Consider the following 20,732-nt stretch of genomic DNA (forward strand, 5'->3'; position numbering starts at 1 on the left):
TTGTCTAGATATTGATTGACAAATATTCTGAATTTCCGAAGATGTGCAACAACCATGCACTTCAAAAAAGTTCTGGGGGCTGAAAACTTTGTACTGATCACGTTCTACAATAAATCTCAAGAATTTGCTGTGTTTTCTGGCTGAGTATTAAACTATGCATTCTGAAGATCTATGCAACATAGCAAGTCTCCTTGGTGGATTGGACTATAAATTTGATGTAAAGCTAACATTCAATTTTTTTCTCCTTGTCCATTTGTTTGCGACTTTCAGATCGAATATGGTTCTGAATTCATTTTGGGACCTTTTGTTTTCACCAAGAAATAATGGGAATAAATCCCTGTTTACCGTTGGTTGAGAGGTACGAGCCCCATCACATGTTTATTCAGAAGGATGTTCTCTTCTGATCTCCGCATCTGTAGATGCAGATTGATTTTGGTGGAAGACAGGTGAATGTGAGACAATAACCATTCTGTACAATATTCATTACTCTGGTATCGTTTGTGGTGGATTTCCACTTTGTTAGATATTCTGAAATACTTCCCTTTACTGGAGGGGGTAACGGAAGAAGGGGAAGCAGAGGCTCATTGTTTGGAGTATGTAGAAGCCTTTCCTGCTTGGGCAGATTGGTGGCTGCCTCTTTCCTTTGGTTGACGCTTTTGATCTTCCTAGAAAGGCCTTTGCTGCTGTTGGTGGGGTCCTTGCAACCACCGACGGGTTTGAAACCTCTGTGGATTAAAAACACCTCTCCTAACGTTTGTAAGGAAGCTTTTGTTGCTCCTTACCTTTCTCCAGATCATCCGCCTTCAAGGTCTCCATCTCGCTCTTCAAGCACACCATCTCATCATCTGTATGACTTCCAAACAGAATGTTACCAGAGAAAGGAAGTTGGGTATTCTCTGCTGAGCTTCCTGCTTGAGCGCCGTGAGACAAAACCAAGAATGTCGCCTGAGTGCCAATCCCTGGCAGTAACCATAGGCTGCTAGAAAAGATGAATTGGTAGCAGTGCTGATCACCCGATTAGAAACCATCATGCCTTCATTTATGATTTATAGGATGTCCTCTCTGCGGTCTCTTGGGAGGTTGACTACAAATTGCTGTAGGGAGTCCCATAAGAATCAATCATACCCGCTGAGAAGGGCAGATGCACTTGCCGCTTTCATGTTTGTGGCAGCTGTGCCACATACCTTGCACCCTACCCTATAAGGCTGAGTTTCCTGTTCTCCTTGTCTGGTGGAACCATGGACGAAAGATTAGTTGTGTAAACTTTCTTTGCATCTAAAATCACAACTGAGTCAGGAGGTGGGTCTGACCGTAGGAGTGAGGGGTCCTACTCTGGAGGCTTTTATTTTCTCTGAAGCCTAGACGGAGCTGCTTTGGGTGATGCTAGTGTAAGGAGAAATTCAATGGCTGGTTCTAATAAACCTGGAAGTATAGGTAGAAGGGGTCTTGATGCTGAACGTTAGTGAAGAGTCTCAAATATCACCGATGTAGCCATTGATGGAGCAAGCATTGAAATATTCCGTTTTGGAGCTCCTCGTACAAGCACCTCCTGAAACGTATTAATATCATAAACTGGCGAGACCCTTGGCTAGGGAGAATCAGTCAGCGTTGGGGAGTATCTTCCAGTGTTACAGGAAGAGGTGGAATAAAAATCCCTCCATCTGGATCGTGACCTGGTTCTGGACCTAAGATAATATCTATGTCTGCGCCTAGAGGAGCGACTCCAGGAGTGCCGAGGACAATGACTGAGACGTCCGAAAGTCACTCTTGTTCACAATCTATGACAAGATCTGGAATTGGCGCTGAGGAAACCTTGATCTCCTTGGGGAAGTTGGAGGCGTCACCAGTAAAGGAGCTCCAAAAGGTGCCTCTGTCTGAGGAAGAGGTGGAGGTAAAGTATATGGTGTAGGCATTGAAGGAGCTGGTGGGGGTGATGGAGAAGACTGCAGAGAGTCCAGAAAAAGGACCGGCGACAATGGCGAATACGCCCTGGAATATTCTAAGTCAGAAGTTGATGCCAACCTTCTTAGTCTTGATTTCCTGATCCATTTCGCAGATCTGGTATGCCTCAGGCTTCTCGACATCGGTTGTCTTCTATGTCTCAACACCGACAGACTTCTCAATGTCAAGAGTCTGTGTCTCAACGTAATAGAATCCTTCAATGTCGACCTCCGGTGTCTCGACCTCGTACGTAATCTCCTCCCTGACGTCTACCCAACTCTGGCCGGTGAGCATGTAGGCACCATATCTCATCTGGACGTTGATGTTCTCGACATCGACTGAGAATGACGTTGTTTTGAGGATTCCTTCTTGTATTGGATCGCCCTCTTTTGGATTCTTCACAGGTAGGTGAAAGAGCGCTGATAGAGGATTGACCCTCTCCTCGCTCGTGTGTAGTACCACCTTCAGACTGTGCCTGCTGCTGTTTGTTGCTTTTCAGTTCCATGAAAGCAAATCCTGTCCCTCAGGGTATACCTGGAAAAGATCTTGCAGTGCTGACATCTGTCAGGAATGTGACTGTCAAGAAGGCAGATAATACACTGATCCTGAGGATCTTATCTGGCCTTCTTTCTGTCACAGGCAGGGCATCTGTCAAATCGAGATGGTACTTTATTTGACTAAAAAAAAAAATTCCTGTTAGAAAAAGACATACAAACGCAGTGAGATTTATAAGGAAAAATTACTCCGCTCCTGGTAATTTTCCTATCTTTTGAATTATATATTGACCCTTTTTTAGTACAAATTAAAGCAATTGGCCAATACAGTCTCATTTATAGGCTGCAAAACGTTTTAATAAATGTAGTGCTAATCCTGGCCTTCCTGAAGTAAGTCGACCATCTACACTTAAGAACACATATACAGGATCCCCGCACGTAGGCACGGACTATTCAGTGCTTATGATTATCAATGAGATCCTCTGGGAAAGAACTTATTTTTAATAGTTACAGAAATAGTTTATTCTCCCTCTCGCCCCCCCACCCCCACATGTCTCCTGCAACATAGCAGCGCATGGGGGGAAATGTTAAACACAGTCATTCTAACAGACATGCTACACAAGCTCCTGGGGTGAAGTGTGACGTACTAGCATACATTAATGTGACAGCATACAGCGGGAAAGTGCAATACACCAAAACAGAAGAAGTTTGGCACAACAGTACAGGGAAAGTGCATAGACACAAGTAAATAAGGAAAAGTGCAACATACCAATTTCTAAGAAGCGCAGCAGACCAGCACAGAGCTGTGCAACAGAGCAGCACATGAGGAAAGGTGTACAAACACCAGTGGGAGAGAAGGGCCCTAACAAAACATTCACAGAGAAAAGCGCATAACACCACAACACAAAGTTCACCACAACAGTAAATGACAAGCATTTGCAATGCAATAGGTCTCGCTTTACGCAAGTTTGAGCTTTTGGCATTGTAAATGACAATGCATTTTTTTTATGTTTTGGTTTTTAAAACATAAATAAAAGGCATTGCCATTTACAATGCGGTACAAAAGGGGGTGGTGATGGACGGAGCATCGGCACTAATCAAACACTCACACCCAGTCAACAGATCTGGGTTTAATCCATCACCGTTCTTTAGCCCACTCTGCCACCCCAGTTCAGACATGGCCATATGCAAATCAGTCTGACCCTGTGCCTCATGGGAACAGTCCAGCCCGAACTGCCAAGCCATGCCTTCCCTGGACCGGAAACAAGCTTCCTAGGACCGGTTTCTGGCATTTCAGCCGTCTTCAGCCAGGCTTGCTTGAATCCAGTGGCAAAGTGAGCAAGGGACTCAACGTCTGAGCATACCCTGCCAACTTATGGCGAACAAAGCGGTACAAAAGGGGGTGGTGATGGACGGAGCATCGGCACTAATCAAACACTCACACCCAGTCAACAGATCTGGGTTTAATCCATCACCGTTCTTTAGCCCACTCTGCCACCCCAGTTCAGACATGGCCATATGCAAATCAGTCTGACCCTGTGCCTCATGGGAACAGTCCAGCCCGAACTGCCAAGCCATGTCTTCCCTGGACGGGAATCAAGCATCCTAGGACCGGTTTCTGGCTATCAGCCGTCATCAGCCAGGATAGCTTGACTCCAGTGGCGTAGTGAGCACGGGTCCCACGTCTGGGAATACCCATCCCACTTAGGGCGAAAAGCGTTACAACAAACAATTGATGGACGGAATGCTGACAATGCAGACATTCTCCCCCAGTCAAGAGATCTGGGTTAAAACAATGCCAATAGTTCAAACTCGCATATATGCGAGACCTTTTGCATTGCAAATGCTTGTCTGGGAATGATAGCAACTCTGCCTGCTGATGAGTGCAGAGGAGACAGGTTACAAACATAGAAAACAGAAACACACTTGGCTTCTCGATAATTCACTGTTAGCTTTGCATACTAGCGTATATCGTTTTAAAGCGTAGTAAGCGCTATATAAATACAATTACAATGTTTAGCTTAAAGGATGGAAAAGGCCAGAGGTACTTCAGTACTAGGCAAGCGAACGTACTTAGTTACGTGTGTGTGTTTCACATATAATACAACTCGAATACACTTTACGTCAGTAGGGGCAAGAATCTGCTGAGCAGCTGTTGCGCATGCGCAAGTTAGTATCCAACATGGTTGTAATGGGTTTAAACCTCCTATGTCGCAAGGGCGACTACTTCCGGTCGGAGCACTTTCAATGTAACACTCAGTCCCTGTAGAGAAGTGGCAAGAGGTGAAGAGAGGGTAAACTGTGCTTTCAGGATTCCACGGCTCGCAGATCTGGATCTGATCGGAACCATTGGGGAGAAGGAAGATGTGCCCGAGTAGCCAGAGTCCGAATCTGGCAGAGGGGAGGTGAGAGGTGTGGAACAGGGTGGCATACATAAAATCTAGCAATGCAAATTTCAAAAAAAGTATGAATCTTGCATTACAAGAAATACTGGAATTTCCGAATGACGTGGGTGAAATCCCAAGTGCCCAAAAGAAAAATGTTTAGAAATCCAAAAGCATGTTATTGTTCAAGAAAGACAAACATGGGGAAAAAAATAGATTTGAAAGCAAAATGTGCATTTTTTGTTCATGTTTAATACGTCTAAACCCCACATTGCTAAATAGGAAAAAATGCATTGCAATAGTTGCACTTCATGCAGCGCTTTGTAAAAACTCAGATACAGCACTATTAAGCAAGAGAACCGGTGGGATTTCTTCTTCCTATGATCCTTTTTACTTATGAGCAAACTTGCTAGGAATCAAATTCGTGCTCTTGGATTTACAAAGACCAACTGTCGCCGGTATGAAGAGCCCCAGGTACCAATTAAATGCTGCCGGTTTGTACGCGGGAACTAATTATTGGTCATAAAAGGCTAATAACAAAAGAGATCGAGCATGTGTGTTCCCTGTGTGTGGCAGTGTCCTCCATCTGACTGAAGTTAAAGACACTCTGAGTGCACGAGGATTACTTCACGACAACCCTTCCAGAAATACCTCACTGTCTGGAGGTTAATCCTTTGTGTTATTATCTCATGGTGGCCCTTCTGCTGCTAGCTGCCTCTCACAGCAGTTCGCCGCGCGAAAGTGAAAGCAAATTTGTGACGCGGCGGAGCGTGGCGTGCGCGCGCTTGTGGGCGGGGGAGCGCATTCCACGCGGGGGAGCGGACCCTTTGAAGTGCTCCCAAAAAGTGGATTGCATGGCGGCACGATGCGCGTGATTGTGAGCGTGCTAGCCATGCAATCCGCTTTTTGGGAGCACTTTTCAAACCCGCTTACAATAGTCTCGCTTTGCGATCGCTTACGCGATAGCAAGGCGAGACCTAAAACGGCTCTTTAACCCCTTGTGTGCCCATGACGAGCTGGACTCGTCATGGGCCGCGGTTGCGCTGTGCCCATGACGAGTCCAGCTCGTCATGAACCCCGCCCGCTAATGCAACGCCCGGCACAGGGCGGGGAAAGGGCGTGGCACACAAGGGGTTAAAGCTCTATGAAGAAAAGGTAAACACAACAATGAAAGCGCACATAGGTTTTGGGCAATGAACAGTTGGAGTCCAGTGTCCTGGTGTTACTGAGTTGGGCCTGTAAATACAGACAGACACACGCATGCACACAGACACTCTTTTTCACACACACACACACACTTCACACGAAACATATTCTCACGTGATCTTTAATAATCCTACAAAAAGATATGGCATTCAATACAAAATATTCAGCAGCATTTTATGGTCGAGACTTTGACGCGGGGAGGGGGGGGGTTCTGTTCGTCTCTGGTGGTTCAGTTTCAACATCTGACAGTTGTTTTGACGCACTGACGATGGAAATAAACAAGGGTGTCCTTTTAATTGTTCACTTTCATATTTGTCCATTGTCTTATTTGTACGACGCCTGTGCGTTTTACGTTGTGTGCACTTCTTTGCCTGGAGTATTGTTTACTTGGGACACACTGATATAAAGACTGGGTGTGGTTTGTTGTGGTGATTCCCTGGTGTGGTTCATTAGTTTTGAAGGTTTCCGGTTTCTCTTTCTGCTGCTTGGCAGAGGGCACCTAACAGAGTCAATCAGTAACAACAATATGGATTCAGGAAAGAAAAAAAAAACACTTATCCAAAATGTCAGCCTGTCATGCACGCATGTTTATGCCTCGAAGGCGTTGTGCAGCTGAATGGATTAAAATGCACTGGTGCAGCCTAGCAATGTGTATGCACATACACACACACGCATTTTTAAATACACACACATACAGACACACATGCAGATACACAAGGCACACATACACACAGCACACGCGCAGATACACAACACACACAGACACATACAGCCACAGCACACATACAGACACACCACACACATACACAACGCACACATACAGACACAGCACACACAAAAGCACACATACAGACACACGGCACACAGACACACACGCGTGCACGTGAATCAGGACCCGAGAGGCGTGCACGCCTGGCAGTGCCCGTGTGTGCGTTGGCTGTCGCTGGCTCTGCAGTGCAGCGCGCCGGCCCCGGCTCCACCACCTGTGAGGCACGCGCAGATTGGACGAGGCGGTCATATGGGGCTGGTCACGTGCACAAGGCAGCTCAGTCCAAAACAAAATGGGATTTGGTGTAAATCTAGGGGCGTAATGTTATCATATATCACGCTACCTCCGTAATACCGACACTGGAGCCCACCAACAAATCACAGGTCAAAAAGTTCTTACTATTATGTGAACGCTCTTTTCAGCAAGTATTCGGCGGGGGCTTCCGCGCTCTTCCAAAATGCCGAGGCCACCTCCTGCGCCTTTGCGCCCAACTCCCAGCGAGCCGGCTACGGGCCGGGGCGTTCCCTTCTGGCGGCCTGTACAACGTGAACAGCACCCTCTACCAGCACCCATTCTCCTCCGGATACGGCCTGGGTTCCGACACCTACAACCTGCACTGCCCCGGCTTTGAGCCCAGCGTCCCGGTGCTGTGCAGCGAGCTCAACAAGGCTGCGGGCTGCGAGCCCGCCGAGGACGGCGGCCTGCACCTCCAGGCGGAGAGCAACCTGCGGATCTACCCCTGGATGAGGTCTTCAGGTGAGGGGGTGCCCGTGTGTGTGTGCGCGAGCGCGCTGTGTGTCTGTGCGAGCCCCTCTGACGCGCACGTGTGCATGTCAGAATCCCTGCACTTCGCATGTGTGTTTATACCAGTGTGTGTAATGTGTGTATGCTGTGTGTGTGTAATGTGTGTATGCTGTGTGTGTGTGCACGGTGTGCCTGTCTGCTTTGTGTGCGTGCTGTCAAGGCAGCCTTTATGGCTTTAATTATAGCCCAGGCGCCATTGCCTGCAAAGCCAGTGGCATTGTATGGAAATGAGTGCCATAAAAGTTTAGTGCACAATTAATGGCTTCTCCCATTGCAAATGCGCTTTCCCCGGAATTTCACGTTTTTGTGTGTGTATGCATTGTATGTGCACATGAATCGGGTTCACGCAGCGCTATCCTAGCTGCAGAATGACGCCATGACAAACGCGGTGGCACTCCGAGAGAGTGGAGGATAGAAATGAAACAGAAAAGAAAACAAGCCCGGCGGTCGGCGGAGCGTGGCGCGCGCGCGCTTGTGGGGCGTGTGCGTCTGTGCAAGCGCTTCTCAGAAGCGCGTCCACAGACCCCGATCGCTGCGCGTGCCACGGTCTGTCTCCCTTGAGAGGCATCTGGGCAACAATAGTTCTCGTTGGCGGCAGCGCTTCGCGCTGCAACGCCAGCGAGACCTAAAAAGGAGGGAAACAAGCGAGCACATGTAGAGAAACGCAGGGAAGTGCAACATACCTGCAAACGTTCTGAGGTGGGTGCAGTACAACAGTATATGGTGAGAAGAGTAGAGCAAAAGAAGTTCACCATACTGGTAGAAGTGCAACAATACATCACATGGGAAGAAATGCACAGACACCACTCCAGGTGAGAACTGAAGCAAAATAGGACAGAACAGAAGAAACCGTGCAAGGAGAAAAGAGCAACAAAGAAGCACAGCAACAGAAGCACAAACTATTAGCACAGTGGGAACATTGCAATGCATGAGAACACGAAGTTCAGCACAAGAGAAGTGTAGCAGACCAGGACAGAGGTGGCAGTACAATGCAGTGGTACACAGGGAGAGGTCAGCAAAAGGGAAGTAAAGTGCAACACACCAAAATATGAAGTGATCTCATCCAAAATATTTCAGCCAGGTACATGGACAGAGCTAGATCGCACCCCGGGTTGTTGGCATAGCTATAAAGTCATATTTCCAAAGACCAGAGCACCAACAGGAAACTGCATCAGTGATAGGGTGCGGCTGGAAGGAGCTCGACCCAGCTTAAATCCTACAGAACTGACAGAGTAGTCCTGAAGGCAGCGCACAATGCTAGAACCATCGGCGTTGGAAAGTAAATCCCACAACACTTTTGCTGGGTTTCGGTCACCTTTATGACTCAACCCGGGCGCAAAGAGTTAGAAATCTGGGACTAAATACTCTGTACATTGTGCAGCATACTATCTTATCCTGTGTGTAATACAATATTTAAAGAATTACTTGTATATTCACAATGCTTTCAGTCACAGGATGGGGCCTTGTAGAGCTATAAAAACAAGTCACAATTCCACCAACCAGAATTCATTACCTTGACTGGTTACGCAGACATTTGTAGTGATTGCATTAACCAGCTGTGCTTTCATGGCAACAAAGAATACATTTCCTTTTGAATACTTTAACACAGTTTCAATCGTTGTTCTTGTATTTCACCCTCTGGATGAACTGCAAAATACTTTGTAGGGAGAGGCTGTCACTGAGGCTCCATCTCCAGTGCAGTCCAGCACACATTAGCTGAAGAACAGTGTGCGTCTTGGAAGCTGCACCAGCCCGGGCTAAGACTCACAACACGGGAAGTAGGGGCGGTGCTGAAGCCCTATGTGCCCAATGGGTGTTGCACCTCAGATAAATACAGTCCATTATAAAGCCCTCTGCTAAACGACTGGATGCAAGCCACTGCCCCATAAGAACAAGGTTTCCATACAAGGCTTCCCCTTAGCCAGAAGTGACGTGCCACGCCAACTTCGTGGTACTAATATTCAATTTTTTCCTCATTATTCAGGCTGATGTATACATGGTTTATTCTGTGTACAGGCTCTGCCCACGATACCACCCTCCTCCTCCTTTTACACAATTCTTGCCCAGACAGAAGTGCAAGCTTATTTCTGAGCCACAGTCCGACTAACACTAGGGCATGGTGGGAGCCAGGGGCAGGGCCTTCTTTAGTACTGGTGGTGGCCGCCGTGACAATCAATTTTGGTGCCTCCCATGCCCCATCACCGCCTCATCGGATTCTCTAACTCACACCGGGCAAAAGTGCCTCTCATCTCTCCAATCATAAGATATTGCTAAACACAGCACCCCCCCCCAAAGGGCAACACCCCAGTTCACAGGTCAGCACCCAGTGCGGCCGCACCGGTCGCACTGCCCTAAAGCCGGCCCTGCTCAGGGACATCGACAGAGAACTGCTGGGAAGAAAGTACTGCTGGGGCCATGAAGCACCAACACAGCTGAGGAAGGAAGCTGGCAGGCTGGGGTCCACTACCACTGGCAGTGTACCACTGAGATGAAAGAAAAACTGCAGGAAGCAACAAGCAGCGCATTCAGGGCGGAACCAGGGTCTCGTGATGGTTGCTGCAGTCTGCATACCTGTAATGATCGCTCCAACCAGCAGGAAGGCGCACAGAAATATGTTTCCAGCTAAAGTGCCGTAGTCGTCGATGATTTGCCCTTGGCTGATGGTGAAAATGATGCCAAACACCTGAGGATGGAGAAAAATGTGACAAAATGAGTATGAAAGACAGTAAACGTTACTCAGGCAAACACAGTATTTTAAGTCCTTGCTCTTCCGGCACTATTTTCTGAGCTCAACCTGCACAAGCAGGACAGAAATAAGGATTCTCTAAAACGAATACGGTCAAAAGACAAATAGTTTTAAAGGCGTCCATGGCAGTGTGTCAATCCATGTGAGTGAGCCTAACACGCTACCTTTCTGTCACTGGGTGAGCCCCACCCACTACCCAGGCATCACCAACCGGCACATCCAGTGTCCACATGATTTTTCCAAAATGTTATAGTTGTGGCACAGAATCGGATGAGAGGACAACTAGGAAGGTGCTATGCGGGAGGAGTGTATGGACTACTAGGAAGGCTATTTTCAGGTTTCATCTGAGACAGCACATGCACTATCGTTTGCCAGCATTTTGTTTACATACAAGGGCCTTACAGAGTGCCCATTGCTTACCGCTGGATGGCTTCATCTCGCTCGCATTTGCTTTCTTCTCATTTATTAACACGCAAGGACTTCACGTCCTCTTTTGTGTTGGCCCATCCCCTGGAGCATGGCCAAAGTACTGTGACCTTTCATTGTTTGCTTTTAAATTGCTCTTTACTGTGAGCTGTTGTACCACAGTGTCATCACTTTCACCCCTGTGCTTCTAGTTCCACCACATACAGTTGCTGGAAGGGAAATAAGCAGCACGGACACAAGCTCAAATCCCACGGAAACTTCCCACAAGATCGGCCTTCATGACCGGGATGCACTGCGTACAAATAGGAAATGATTCCCCAAAACAGCCACAGTATAGCAAATAAGGAAAACAAATCATTGGGGTAGCAGCACAGCCTCGTCCTGTTCACCCTTTTTCTATGTGTGCTGAAAGTGTGACACTTTTTCACACAGGTTACACAGGCATTAAACTTTGTACATCCCTGTATTTTCAGCAAATTGTGCTGCTTTTCGTCCGCACCAATAGTCGGATAGGTAAAAAACAAAACAAAAAAACTGTCCCCGAAAGGAATCAATGTCTATCTCCAGCCCTGAGCAAATAGCGCCGACACTTCACACAATGGAAGAGCTTGCATCCCTAGGTCTGTGGCGGGAAGCACTATCCATTCTGCACGATGATTCTGAAGGTTTATATGTCCCAGTCACAGGCTCGTCCTGCTAGCTGCGGTACCCGGCATCCATTAATTTACTGTTCAGTACCTACTGGGTTCGTCACAACTCTTTTGTGTGAACTTCAACGGCCCAAGTTCCAAAACAACTGATTGCAGAGAAACTAACGGACCGAGCAGCAGTCGTTATGACGTTTTTCCAGTAAGTAGCTCGATGCATGCACCCTTTTGTCCCGCCCTCCCTTTCTCTGCCTCACCCCAACTCTGACAAACACCACCAATGCACCCATGTATAGGCGATAAATACTCCAAATCACACTTTTGAATAAACACCCGTCGCACAAAAAGCACATTACACAAACATTACACTCAGGAAAAGGCAACACACCACACAGAAATGAATAATCCATTATCATTTGCATCACAATAAAAACACAGATCGCTAAGGCGCACACACCCAGCAACACAATCACATATAGCAGAGGCAGGCACGCACACTACAACACACACACATTCCTGCAAATACATAACACAGAAGCATGCATTACTCAACACTGAGGCACACTCACAAGTAACTTAAATCACACTTAACACAATTTATGCGACAGTGTATCTCATGAATGCTGAACACACCACAAACACTAACAGGAAGCACCTAAACCTTGCATACCAAACACACTACGCGCAAATTCACAAGACCTATGGGCTTTGCAAGTGCTTTGTCAGTCTGTTCCCTTTCCTTCCCAAAAAGCCCCGCCCTCTTACTGGACTAGCATATCTGGAAGCTCCTGAAAGTTGTTGTGAGTTGGCCAGGAGTTTTTTGAACCAAACTAGTGGTTAAAGGGGATAGAAGGGTCACAATGAAGCTATCAGATTCAACTTAGAAGCTAAATGATAATGAATTTCACACAGGCACTTTGAATGAAGGGAGTCAACTGGAGGAGCAAGAAGATGAAACATACAAAGCTTCCAACCAGCCGAGTAGAAAAGCATCTTCTAAAGGACCACGCCTCAGTTCCAGACGGAATGCACACTCTAGAAACCAGAAGGACTGTTTTCTGTAGTGAAAATGCCCAACTTGCTCGTGTGAAGATGAAATCTGGTGAAGAAGCCTCCGTTCACATTTCTCTTTCCTTATATATGTGAAATGTTACTGTCACGGCTATTCTCTTGCGATCCCGCCCCCCCCCCCCAAACACCTTTTATTGTTTTTTTTCTTTTACAAATCAAAACCACAGGGTCAACACAGTGCAAATATATCAAATAGTGCATTTACAGGCATTGTTTCGTACAAACAGCAATATGTTGCAATCTTTAGCAGGAGTCTTTGCCCATAAATAGATTAACTTTAGATTGAGACGCGTGTGGGATCTAGGCCGTAGTTAGCTCTCAGATTAATAGACATTTCCTGACATATCTGCAAATCATCAGGCACTTTCTAATCCCTCCATACCAACTTCATTCGAATTTCTTCTGCAAGTAAACATACTTTCGCATATCCTTTTCAATGCAACTAAGACTCATGTGTCGACCGCTCAAATTAACTCAAATCTCACTATACTAATCTACCGCTAATCCTTTTTTGGGTTCCAGGGTAGTGTGCTACTCTCCGAAAAGCGCTTCGAAACCTCGTCAGGGGTAGCAAGCGCTGTAGAATTACAATACAATACAATCTCTTTTCTACAGGTGTAGGCCTCGCAGTTGCAGCCAATGTATCATTATAGTCCGCTTCGCCAGCAATACCAAAAGGGCTATACACCTGTAACTGAGTTTTCTCTTCCTCTATCTAGAAAGTAAGCCATGTACACAGTGTGATAATGAACAGGATACCAGCTCTCGGAACCACCTCCGTTATGGCAGCAACCACCTATGTCCAGTAGTCCTTGACCAACGAGGAAGCCCACATCATATGTTGAAAATGTGCACCCTCACAGTGACAGCACAAGCATTCATCTTACTTGGTGGGATATTTCCTTTGCAGTATGGCTGGTGTTAAATACGCCCTATGCAATATTCTGAACTGAATTAGACAAAACAATGCATTGTCAGAAACCATCTTGTGGTATTGTAATATCTTGTCCCACTAAATATGGTGAGGAAATATCCTGTTCCAATTTCTCCATGATGTTCAGCGGACGAGTTAACTGATCCCGCAACAGGACAGTCAAAACAGTAATGTTCGCAGATTCAGGGGGGCGCATCTAGGGAATCCTTCCCAAGTCAGTCTTGCTACGCATTAATTTAGCGAAAGTCATGAATTGTACAGCACTTAATGCAAATTTTTGTTTAGCCTCCTAACATTTTATAAAATACTGACGTTCATACAGATTGCCCAACGTGAGGCATGCCCCTCAATCCCTCAATTCACCCAGCAGCCTCCCTCTTTAATTTCTGGATATGAGGTAGCTCCATATTTTAGTATCTGTCATAAAAGGAGTCTCTTTAATAATTATCACACACACGTGGTCCCATATGTGTGACATCGAAAAGATCAAATAGGGGCTCTCCTGATGTTCGTGTTTCAGGGCCATGTGCACAAATTGTAGTGAACAATCTGGGTAGGAACCTGCAAATAATTCGGTCTCTCGTCTAGAGGTCCTATCAATCCACTGCAGCAGGAATTGCACCTGCGCCGCCAGGTAGCGGCAGTCAAAGCCTGGTAGAGCTAACCCATCCTGTTCAAACTGCAGCTTCAGTGTACTGATTTTAGCGCTGGGACGTCATCCGTCCCATACCAAAGTAGTAATAATCTTATCAAACTTGCAGAGAATATTCCCTGGAATGTGTAGAGGATCATTTTAACAAGAACCACGCAACCAATTCGTGACAGGGGCAATCGCTGCCAGAAAGGAAGCAAGTGCTCTGCCTTCTCCAGTATTTTGCCTCTGTTCAGCTCCGTCTCTTCTACCCGTGAATGGTATCCCAAGATATTTCCTGGATCCGTGCGGCCACTGTAATCCCGAATTCTGGCTCTGGACCGCCAGTCCCTGGGCAAGCCATAGGAAACAGTTGTAATTTACACTATTTGTTACTCACTGCAGACTACTATCTGAGATCATCTAGCATGTGAAGCATAACCTATGACAATGGTAGCGGTTGAAACAACATACCCGCACAATCCCCTACATGAGGTGGTCAGTATTTAATGTAATCAAGTTAAGACTGCAATCCTGCTACCACAAAGTGGAACTTGCTACAAGCAATCCCAAATATTAAAATCCAAATTTGTTTGGAGCACAAAATGAGGTTAAATGCCCATTGTATCAGAAAAAGTTCAAAATATTAGTAACATTTATTCAAGTATAGAATTTAAAACATACAGTGGACCACAGAATATGTGTGTACAAGGCCCAATATCTTAGAATGCAACAAGAGATGCAACAATTATTCCAACTGAAACAATACAATATATATGTGTGTGTTATGTTATATCCATTTACAGCGCGCTCGGATACTCGAGAGTGTTCCTTTACGATATAAAAAAAATAATATATATATATATATATATATATTATATATATATATATATATATATATATATACATACATACATACATACATACATATACACACCAAGCACAAGCAGTACAAAGATTTTCTGGAGCCTTTAGTCCGTGTTCAACTTGATCACAAGTTAGATTTTGGTATCATGATAAACATCCTTACAGATTAATTGTGGGGGAAACGGCAAACATGTTTTGTCTAATAGACTTCTTCAGTGCTATTGGCGAACGCAAGTCACAAGCTGTAAAGTACACAAAAAGGCTGGAGAACAGAATAACTTCCCCGTCTTAACCCTTGCAGTAGGACGGGGGTATAAAACTTTGTTCGGTGTACGATGCAAGGATCAAAATTCATCTGTTCTAACAATTGGAACAAAGTCTCAGACAACTGTTTTTAATGCTTTTTCAGTGTCGAGCGAGCCGCTGCATAATTGTGATCACGCAACATTCTATGGAAATGAGATATTGTGTTTCGATGAGGGATACATCGTGATTAGTAATGACCTCCCATTGCTTGTTCGAGTAAAACACTGCAACAGTGTTGTCTGTGAAGTCTTGTTCACCTTTATCCGGGAGCAGGGGAAGGAAGGAGTTCAAACACGGAAATGGCCTTGGGCGCCAGATGCTTGGCAGGCCAATTTCTCCTCTGGAGAGTCTAAAGTCCATGACTGCTTTTGCAGTGAGTCTGCGATCCATACTGACATTACGCTGCTATCATTATGACGTAAGGGACTCGGGGCTGCAAAAAGGCCACATTCAATGGGTTGAATTCTAGTCAATGACTGTGGGGAGTGATCATCCTTAAGACTCTACAGGCTAAGGGTTGTTCTGAGGCACAACATTCCATGAAATTAGCATACAACACCTCAAAATAACAAGACAGACGGAGGGTATAAAAATCAGATGTTTCTCCCAAAAATTCTGCTGTAGGAAGGAGAAACTAGCCACCGCTTGTCTCAAGTGTAGATTATTGCTGGAAACAGAAATGCGAGCCGAGCCAAAGAGTCTACCATTGTAACAATTAACTGAAGTTTCTCGCTGGAAAGCAGATAAAGCAACCTGGTGGATAGAAAATCCTACATCAAAGAGAGAGCGGGAAAGCAGATTAAATTCTGGTAACAAGATGCAGGATAGTGGTCTTTGACTAACCAATCTAACAGGTGAAAATAATGTATCCACTGTGGCAAACACAGGCCGTTAAACACTGGGAATGAAGCTCAGGCTGGAGGATAAACGGCTGAACATCCCAAGTGCTGGTGATGCTTTGCTTTGATCGTAATATGGATGTATGGATCCTGGAGCTCTACAGAGGTCATCCAGTCCAAGATTGCATGGGCCTTGAAAGTTGAGCTGGTGCTGCCAAGTGGAAAGATTAAAAAAAGTGAAATGAATTCAAATTATTAACATCTAAACTTGGCTCGATCTCCAAAGCCTTTTTGAGGGAATGACAGTACCTGGAATAAAATCCATGGCCTTTTCAGTCTAAAAAACTAGCCGGATCACTTATAGAAGAGGATTTTATCTTGCTTCCAGAATATCTGAAGATGAACTTTGCAATCTTGGACGACCAAGTATGGGTTGAAAGTAGGTTTAGGGCATAACAATCATGGATGATTTTTAACACCCATTGGTTTTGAGTGCTAGGTCCTTTGTAAAGAAGACAGTTCCTCTTACTGGGGATGTAAAATTCCAAATATTCATGGGGTTCCCATGCTTGAAGGCAAGTCTGCTTGACTTTTTTGAGGAGTTTTGGTTACATGAAGGAGCGCCTATTTAGGTTTATTACAAAATGTAGGATTCTTGGGACATGGAGGTTGCTTCTATTCAGACTAAGTTTAAAAGCATGAAAAAAATTAGCTGGCTGGTATTAATCCAGTCTTCCAGTGCAATCACTAGAGTACCATGAAAGCGGGAGAGGATGTGGCCTTACGGCTAGAGTGGTCGACCTCGGACCTGGTGAACCGGGTTCGAGTCTTTGCATAGACACTCAACATCCTGTGAATCTGGGCAAATCACTTAATTTCCCTATGCCTAACATCTGTAACGAAATTGGTGCTCATGTAAAGCACTCGGATACCCGATGCCTCGGGTCTAGTTCATGAGCGGGGGGGGGGGGGGGGGGGGGGGCGGTAAGATTCCATCATACGGGAAGGCACCTTTATATCTCATTCCTTATTTCAGTTTGCAAAGGAAACGTTACAGAGATATGACTTTTGCAGAATCAGTGAGTTAGAACCAAATGCGCAAAAAAGAAAAAGGGAAGCCGTGGGCTTTCGCGCCTCACTGCACCGCAATTTCCGAATGACCGGGGTGAAAGTCGACAAGGACGCCCAGGATGGAGTTTGCTTTGCGTGTGCCTGTCCTCGACAGAGACTTTTCTCTTTTGGAGCCGTCCCACTTGGACAGACTGCCCTGCTGGCGTAAAAGGTTTATTATCTTCTTTATGGGGCCATCTGTTTCGCCCCATAAAGAAGATAAGAAACCTTTTACGCCAGCAGGAAGTCAGACGAGCCAGTCCAAAAGGGACAGCTCTAAAAGAGAAAAGTGTACGTCACTGGAAGCTCTTTTCCAATGGCTGGCCATCGTTTAGCATAAACGGTGACGCCAGCCAATGGAAAATAGGGGCGGGGATTAAACCCCGCTAGTGAAAGCTACACAAAAACATAAAATCTCACCAGCGAGACTGCGCATATGCGCAGCCTACGCTAGCCGAGACCTAAAAAGGATGAGTGATCCAATGAGTGTGGGTGCTGTGCACATGTGGAGGAGATCCTAAATCATAAAATGAAAACTGAAAGGAAGGAATTGTACTCCATCACGAGAGCTAAAAGAACGAATAATACTGAAAAAAAGAAATTAATCAAATTTTCTTTTTAGTATTAAATATTATGAACTCTGAAATAAGTTGAAAACACATTGAAAAACACCAAAACTGGAACCAACATGTGATTCGTCTTTTTCTACTCCCTAGTACTATTATTTTTTTTCTTCTTAGTGTTTACCAACCAAAAAGATCTTCCCAAAGACCACTATGGTACCATAAAAGTTATAAGTGTAATATTGTTTCATCGCTACCTCTTTGAGTTGTACTTAATGAACTACAGCAAAAAAGGAGAGTTTTGAAGATTACTAGCGTCAAAGCCCTGATCCCTAATACCGGTTCGAAGAGAACAATGCTGCACCTCCAGTGTGAGACATAAACGCCTTTGTGTTTTTTGGAGAGTTACACTGCAGGTTCTTTATCATTCCCAGGATGCTTCACACCTGTTCAAATGAGTTTTCATTTAGGAAATTCCATCTGTGATACCTTAAGAGTGAGATGATCATTTGGTACCAAGTACCATAAGCCTTTCAATTCAAGGCTATCTTTGCGAACGATATTGCCACAGGCCTGCTGCCTAAGGGATTCCAGACTAGAAAAGACATCTGAGAGCCCCAGAAGAGGGACATAGTCTTGCTGATCCCAACAAGCCCTGCTAGCAAGGAGCCTATGCCAGGGCACGAGTCGGGGGGTACACGCTAGTGGACGGCGTCCACCCACTATTTTCACAGGGTGGACGCCGTCCACCCTGCCAAGAAGTTGGACCCCACTGAAAAATATGCTGAATGCGTCCCGCCCGGTGTAATTTGCAAACAAATGGACACATTCAGCAGCGCCTGCACGTTGTCTGCTTTCGAACCCAACAACGTGCAGGCGGGGAGGGGGCTTTCTTAGTTCAGACTCCTGCTGGGCCCATAACAAAGGCCGAATCTGAGGGGTCATCAGGCCTCCTTTTGTTGGAGTCTCCTAGCTGGGAGCAGTCAGGAGCCTCACACCTAGAAGCAAATGCAGCAGAGGGGAAACAAAGGCTCACACCTTGTTAGCACTTCACACATAATTAAGAGAGGCAGCTTTTCACTTTGTTAAGTTCTTGGTTACAAGATATGCATTCACTGTAAGAATGTCAAATGTGTTGGTCTTTCACTGTATTTACACAAAATAAAAGTAATTTATAAAGTGCTTACTACCCCTGAGGAGGCGTTGAAATAATTTAAGTACCACTATTTTTTCTTTTAAAGCACTATGGGTAGAGGAAGTTGACGCAGACAAAAGGCAACATTGTTATATGTGCAGCTTTCAAAAGTGTGAATCTTATGCCTAAATCAGGATGGTTTCCCGATATACTCAAAATATGCTCCAATGTACTCATGATAGACATGTTAAATGTATATGTGAGGGCTTAAGATCTGATGTCACTTCTTATGATGCCACTTCCTGTGATGTCACACGCTGCGGGTTCATGTGCCGCGGAGTCATGCGCATCAGTGTCACACGCTGTGGTATCACACACCATGATGCCACTTGCATTCTGATTAACTAGGTTAGTCCCCCCACTTTAGGACTTGTGCCCTGGCCTATGCCTTTCATTAACAGCATGTGCGGCGGAGAGAAAAACGTTGCCCATTTTAAACAGAAAAAACAGCAAAAGAATTATAGAATGAAAAAGTGTCAGATAAGATAATGCCTGTGATACCCTAACATGAAGAGAAACTGGATGTGGGATTTGGCACAGCAGGGGGGTTGCAGATCAGTAATGCAGATGACCACTTGAACATGTTGGGCTTGAAAGCTAAAAGGGACCGATTTTTAGGTCTCGCCTAGCGACACAGCGCATGCGCTGATCGCCTTGGCGAGATCTATTGTCGTCGGTTTCTTGGCCGAAAAGGGGACAGGAGATGTACACGCGTACGGACAGGAGATGTGCACGCATATGGGTCATGCGTACGTGTGCAGATCTACTGTCCCGTACAGATCATGGGTACACGTGCACATCTCCTGTCCCTCCCGGTCTCCTGCTTGCTGTGCCTGCGAGGACATTAGATGTGCACGCGGAGACAGCTTGTTTCGATTCCTTTAAAAGCGGAAGGGAGGGACGCCGATGGCTTGAAAGTTGAAACTGCGGGGCTGCGCCATGCAGAGCTGGCTGCCTAATGTTCGTGGGAAGCTGAAACCTCCCGGGGAACTCGTGTCACTCTATAAAATCTCTTTACCTTTCCTATGTCGAGAATCTGTCTCAGTCGTGGCGATAGTGGGCACGCCAGGATTTAACAGGACAACAAATATAAAAGAGCGGCTTCACACTCTGGTGCTGGGCACGGGTCATTGGGATAATCTATCTAGAACACGTGCGCCTCATTTCCTTAGAGCCCCCGTTCTTGGGTTATCACGCATGAGAGGAGCCCTGCTGCCGAGGCGCACGAAACGAGTCCCCTTGCAATGACACTTCAGTGCGTCGTTTAATCCCTTTCGGGAAAGTCTCTGCCTTTCCTCTATATTTTAATGCCTCTTTTTCTCCCGTCACTCCTCAATCAGTCTTCTCCTCCTTACAGGCATTCATTCTTATCTTCCCCTGCTTCCAGTTTACTCTCCCCTTCTCTCTCCCCCGTTTCTCAGCCCCTCTCAGAAGGGTTATGCCTTTCTCTCCATCTTTCTACCCCGTCTCTCCTTTCATTTCATGGCACCACCATTGCCCGCGTGTTCTCTTCCACCTCTCTTTGAACCGCTGCCTCTGGCGCAGCAGCTCTGAGAGTGTTTCTCTCCTCCCTCTCTTTTCTCGCTCCTTCCCTCCCCCTTCCTCTTTTCCATTTACTCTCCCCCCACCAATCTTCACTACCGCTACCCCCTACCAGTCTGATGGCAAGAGGAGAGACCTGCAGTGTGAAACTGGCCTGAGTGATGCCTGGAAAACGAGTCAGTACCGTGAGGGGACCGGTTTACTGGGAAGCGCTATATTCAATCCAGTCTTAGGTACACGCACATAGCACAATTTTA

At 45.9% G+C, this 20,732-nt stretch overlaps 1 protein-coding gene across 7 annotated transcripts in view; it reads right to left on the reverse strand.

Moving 5' to 3' along the window:
* The window catches only part of FLVCR2 (FLVCR choline and putative heme transporter 2), a 612,292-nt gene that overhangs the window by 105,295 nt on the left and 486,265 nt on the right, over nucleotides 1-20,732 (reverse strand). For all 7 annotated transcript variants that reach the window (XM_085626721.1, XM_085626718.1, XM_085626720.1 and 4 more), the window contains one exon: nucleotides 10,170-10,281. In XM_085626721.1, the coding sequence (XP_085482847.1) occupies nucleotides 10,170-10,281 (112 nt within the window). The remainder of the gene's footprint in view (nucleotides 1-10,169; nucleotides 10,282-20,732) is intronic.

Source organism: Triturus cristatus, chromosome 9 (genome assembly GCF_964204655.1).
Source record: "Triturus cristatus chromosome 9, aTriCri1.1, whole genome shotgun sequence".
Classification (NCBI taxonomy): Eukaryota; Metazoa; Chordata; class Amphibia; order Caudata; family Salamandridae; genus Triturus; species Triturus cristatus.